At 35.0% G+C, this 6,000-nt stretch overlaps 1 protein-coding gene across 5 annotated transcripts in view; it reads left to right on the forward strand.

The window, feature by feature from the left end:
• The window catches only part of LOC131439177 (uncharacterized), a 169,087-nt gene extending 163,489 nt beyond the window's left edge, over nucleotides 1–5,598 (forward strand). For all 5 annotated transcript variants that reach the window (XM_058609890.1, XM_058609895.1, XM_058609891.1 and 2 more), the window contains 2 exons: nucleotides 2,654–2,894; nucleotides 2,958–5,598. In XM_058609890.1, coding sequence (XP_058465873.1) covers nucleotides 2,654–2,894; nucleotides 2,958–3,150 — 434 coding nt within the window. In that variant the 3' untranslated portion in view covers nucleotides 3,151–5,598. The remainder of the gene's footprint in view (nucleotides 1–2,653; nucleotides 2,895–2,957) is intronic.
• Nucleotides 5,599–6,000: the final 402 nt, after the last annotated feature.

Below are 6,000 nucleotides of genomic sequence, written 5' to 3' on the forward strand. Positions count from 1 at the left end.
AAGTCCTTGGCACCTTAGAGCTAAAGCAGTGTGCCTTAAAAAAATAATTATATTATAGAATATTACATAAATCCGACAAAAAATAGCCTCTTCATGACCAAGTTGCTGCGACTAGTTTTCCGGGAGATTCAAAACGGTCGAACCGACTGTATCTTCAAATTTAAAGCTGGAACAAGAACTAAAGTTTTTTTAAGTATGAATTTTAAGCATATAAATTCATTTTTTTACATGAAAATTTCATATTTTGTTAGAAAAAATGTCAACAACATATCAAGAAACTCCTACGTGGTATACTAGATAATGTATTTATAAAAGTCTCCTCAAAATTTGGAAACAATCGATAAAGATTTGTAGCTGCCATGAGTTCATCCGATTTTGAAGATCGTGTTTCGAGGAAAAGGCGTTTAAAGTTGTCTAAAAGTGCATCAAACGCGGCGCGAAGCGCTTTCGCAAACTATCGTAAACAACCAGTTTAAGAGTCGTTTTGAACCAGGTAAATTTCAGGCTGACAAAATCAATTGATTTTCTGAAAGTTCTATGGTAGCCTTACCCCTTAATTATCAAACAAAAATAATGAATTAATCATGAGAAACAGATATTTTTGATGATGATTTTAATTTAGTGTATTCTTACATTTTGGTGGAGACATTGTTCTTAGTCATTAGGGGGTTTGGAACCTCTTGGGTTCCAGTTTGTGCTAATGACATTGTTCTTTTTTTTAAATCAAGAAAAATGAGCAAAACTGTCATGAGGCACTCTGAACAAGAATGAATAATGAAAAATCCACGATGAAAAGGAGATAAAGAGACCATTCTATTCATTGTTTGCATGTATTTTTATTCGCTACGTGTTGAAACTGTTCCTTCTAACGTTTTGAATTGCGGCAAATCGAAATTCGATGAGTTAAACAGCTTTAAAACTCTGTATTTATTTTTGAATGTGAACAATACAGGACATTTCATTGGGAATATACAGTACAATTTAAAATAAAGTACATTTAAGGGTGAAAACAGTACGCAGTATTTGGGTCGAAAATACAATACAATACGGTAAAATACAGTACGAATCCGAGTGTTAAGTATAACCTATAAATTGATACAGCTTTCAAACAAATTAATTTCTTTACATTTTTTTTGCATGATCGCTCTGTATGACAGGTTGTATTTCTGGTACCGGAAGCCAGATCTGGATGAAATTCTAGATCAACTTATGTAAACATAATACTTTTCGTTTGAATCTAAGTTTGCGAAGATCGGCTTAGCCGTTTCTGATAAAATGGAGTGATTTACGGTTTGGAGCACACGAACACTGTCATCAACTAACCATACATGATTGATTAAAGAATTATAAGACTATTTGAATGTATTTGGTTTGATTTTTCCGTGTCTTGTATGAAAGCACGCTCCTGAAAATGAAACTTTTAGACTTATCTGTCTGTAGTTCCGGAACCGGAAGTAGTATCCGAATGAAATTTTGTACAATTATATGGGGTTCTAAGGCCATTCATTTATTTTTCAGTTCATTTTGCACCGCGTAACTCCTGAACCGGAAGTCAGATTCAGATGAAATTCAATAGCAACATATGGGACTATAAGGCCTTTAATTTGAATATTAGTTGAAGAAAATCGAGTTTTACATTTTACTCCGTTACTCCCGAACTGGAAGTCCGATCCGTGTAAAATTCAATAGCAACCCATGGGACCAAGAGACCATTCATTTAAATCTAAGTTTGTGACAATCGGTCCAGCCATCTCCACACGCACACATTCACGAACTGAGTAAAATGGTATTCAACACTAAAGATCTCCGAGGCTCCAATCTAAAGTCAATTTTTTAATATTTATCAAAAGTCGTAACATGTAGGCTGTGGACCATCTCCCGAATTATTTACACTTTTAGTTAGAACTTGACAACCGGAGCTGTCGTTTTGTAGTTCTTCTTCTTCTTTTTCCTTCTTGTTGGCGTCACCTCACTTACGAGGACTCCGATTGATTGCACCGCAACTTAGACTATAATAAAAGTTAATTTTCGTTTATAGTCCAATGGAGGGAAATACAACTTCGGCCCAACACGATTAATACTGTAGATAAAAAAAAATTCATTTCAAAAAACTGTTAAGAACTTTCGGTATAACGAAAGAACTAGTTCTTCTGAACCGTTCATTCGTTCATCAGAATTCCAGCATGTTTCTGTTAAACCGTACGAGAACAAACAATTATATTTCGTTCGTAACAAATTCTTCAATTGGAAACGCAGTAACTTGTTTGCATGTATTTAAAGTAGCCATCGTTCAGAGGCCGCCAATATATACAATTTCAACTGCATTCTTTAAAAATTACAACCTTTTCGAAATCTACATATATTATTACACTTTCGTATAGAATCCAATCACATTTATTTCTTTTGAAAAGATTAGAGAACTATCGTTCTTCAACAAAGAACTCATGTTTCCAGAAGAACTAGTGGACGGTCCCACAAATGGATTGTCCATCTCTATAACAGTGCCATTCGCTCGTTTTGCAATAACGTTATTAGTGACGAGATTATTTCCTGTGGTAAATGATCATCCTAGTTTTGGCCATCGGTAAAAACAAATTATGTGACAAATATTACAAATTTACCAACTAACTGATGACGCCAAATTTTTTTACAGGTATGTGGTTCATGCAAAAATGGAAAAAGAGCGGCTCACTACTGCAGCTTTGTCTACGGGACGCACCCGACATGCGACAGAGTTTCCTATTCCGACTGAGTCAACGAAGTACTCTGCACCACTTTAAAAATGTCCTACTGTGCGGATCGTCGCAAGATCGCTACGTTCCACCGCACTCCGCCCGACTGGAACTGTGTAAGGCAGCCGTTCGTGATCAATCCAATCTGGGTGTTGTGTATCGGTAAGTGTAGCTCCAAATAAACGCAAACTGTCGATAATCCTAATATCAAATGAATCGTTTCAGTGAAATGGTTAATAACATAATCTCCCCGATGTTGGCCCGTCCGGATTTGACGCTAGTTCGGTTCGACGTACACCACGCCTTGCCCCACACGGCCAACGCACTGATCGGACGAGCCGCTCACATCGCCGTCCTGGATTCGGAATTGTTTATCGAAAAGTTCTTACTCGTCGCTGGATTAAAATATTTTAGCTAGCTGTTTGAATTCACAATAGAGATTCACGTGACGTTACTGCAATGGATACTAGTGAGTGGTCCTCGATTGACAACGGAATCACGACTTGGCTACTGAGATGAGAACACCCTTTGCAACTCAAAAAAATATAATTGTAGTTTCAAAAATACCAAAACTGAAAATGACTGATTTTCAAGCCTAAGTTGCTATCTGTTAGAACCGTCATGGTGTTTCTATATACTTGCTCTAGAGTTACGACAAAAAAAAGGATGTGAAACACGTATAGTAACCACACAAAATTGGTACAGGGTCTACAAAATTACAAATTTTGCTGTATGTGTTTAATGTTATCTATTAACTGGTGAAGGTAAATCTCGAAACTTATGCCGTTACCAAATATTGTTGTTTAAGAATTTTCACTGCCAAACGCGAATGATTACTCATTTGTGGTGGGTTAGTTAGATTTTCGGAAATTTTTTTCTCAATATTTACCAGCTTATATATTAGGTTCTGTCCCGTATATTTCTGTGTTAGAGAATAAACAAACGATCAAATATAATTTATGAATGAGACTGATTTAATCTAAAACTAATATGAAAAAAAAAAACAAAACAAAATCGGAATTTTAGATGTAAACAGGTGTAATTAGATCAATCAAAACATTGGGAATCAATAACATTACTTGAATAATGGAACTGGATACTAAACGTAAACACTATACGACAGTAGCTAGAGTAGAAGTACTAAGCGAATGAACAGGGATAGAAATAGAACCGTATTTGTGCTGAAGATTAGCAATAAACATGCAGGATACGAAAGTTTCAGTTGCAAACAAGTGAAACTTAACCCCACATTGCTGTTATTATTATTATTTTTTTATTTGTTAACACAAAAGCAGAAATTTGCCTATTGGAATTAGCAATAGCATTTGTTATTTATTTCAAAAAACAACCAATGAATGTTCTAGTCAAGATAAAATCTCTACTTAAATAACCGTTCTGTCATACGAGACACTATGAATATCATTATTGTATGGAAAAGTGTCAACCTAGCGCGTTAGCTGTTCCAAATTAATTGTTGGATCGGAAGAAAAGAGCTTATTTGACTTTTCCTGGATGAAACATTCGTTTTTTGTAGCAATACTGCAATCATCAGGATTCAGTTTGTATAAAGTTTCATAGTTTATAGAGTTTATATATTCATTGAGTTGGGCAAGATCAAGCAATATTATGACAGTTTGACAGTTTCGATAAATGCTATGCTGCTGCAGTCAATTAGTGTAAACTGAAAAACAAAGATTTTATTGAAAGCATAAACTTGCAAGAAAGAGTTGTTAGAAAACACCGAAATATGTAAAAGACACCAATTTCTTACAAAAAATAACAACAGTTTCGTAACTTCTTTTAACCAATAATCAGGCCATGTAGTATTAGGAATAGTACAGAATAACCAACAAAATTCAAGTTTATAGCCGTTTACTTGAGGACGATCAAATCAAATTAATATTTGTATATTGAAAAATACAAAATCGCCTGGTTCGACTTTGAGGAAAACTGGTGCGCAAACCAGTCGTAATCTCTCAAATCAAATCGTGCATATAACTATTGAACACAAACATTGAAAGGAAAGAACAAGTTACGATGATAGACTACACCATATTCTCTAATCGTGTTAAGAAATACCAAAAGATAAATGTTGCTAAGTAACCGATCAAAACAAAAACATTACCAAATAATCAAATCAAATATTTTAGACTAGTCTTACCATAAGCGCAGTTCGTTTTGCGCTACCAGAAGAAAGAATCGAAAGAAAGAATGTTAAACTACGTAGAACGCAGTTCAAATGTTTGCATAAAGTTAGATACTCGAATATCTTGAAGAGGTTATAACGATTTGCTTACGAACATGAGGCTATAGCCGAGACGCAAGATTTTATCCGAAAGTTGTCCGTTTTATAATGTCGAAGAGTAAGAGTCTAATATGATAGAAGTAAATACAACACAAACGACAGTTTTTCAGACATGACCATTTTCTTGACCGTTTGCAAAATAGTTCTTCGCATACTCCTGTTCAAAACAATTCGTTTCTATTTACGTTCCACGGGTTCAGACGCTGGACAGTCCACATTCAACGGCGCTCTGAGACGAACCTAAAAATCGCCAAATCTTTTCTGACCTTACCGTTACGAGTGAATTAAGAAAGGTAGGAAGACGAAAAAATGGAATTTAGCCAGCTGATAAACGCCGAACTAACGCTAGGAACTTTATTCTTTACGGAAGTCTAGGGGGCTAGAATACTTAACTGGAGTGTTTTAATGATGTAGGGGAAATTACAAGCAAGTTAGGATATGCTGATTGTAAGCGAATGTTACAGTTACAAAGGAATGGATATTACTATACACACTAGAAATAATTGTAGAGCCTATAGCATATAGTGATACAATTTACCAAAAACCAAGTTAATAGAGATAGTGGAAATAAATTTGAAAAATAAATCCAAATGTTATTTCTCAAAAGAATCGCCTTTAAAACTGTTTAGTGCTGCTAACTAACAACCCTATCATTCGAACCCGTTTTGCTACAACAACAAATTCACCTCGATATGATGAAAGTGTATCAAGCAGCTCAATATTCATACAATTCCCACTGCAATAGGAGGCAGAAAACAATAATGCCCATAGTGTTGTACATAAAAACGTTAGCTGCAAGATTCCAGTGTTTTCAAGTACTGAAGCATAAAAGTTTAAACGACTGCTTGAAAGCTGAGTTATGATTGACACATATTTAAATCATTCATGTAAAGTTCAGCCATTTTACGAATTACGTTCTTATGAATATCTGGATTTGCCTCCCCTGTAAATTTCCTAAATTTT

The sequence above is a fragment of the Malaya genurostris genome, chromosome 3, assembly GCF_030247185.1.
Source record: "Malaya genurostris strain Urasoe2022 chromosome 3, Malgen_1.1, whole genome shotgun sequence".
NCBI classification, from domain to species: domain Eukaryota; kingdom Metazoa; phylum Arthropoda; class Insecta; order Diptera; family Culicidae; genus Malaya; species Malaya genurostris.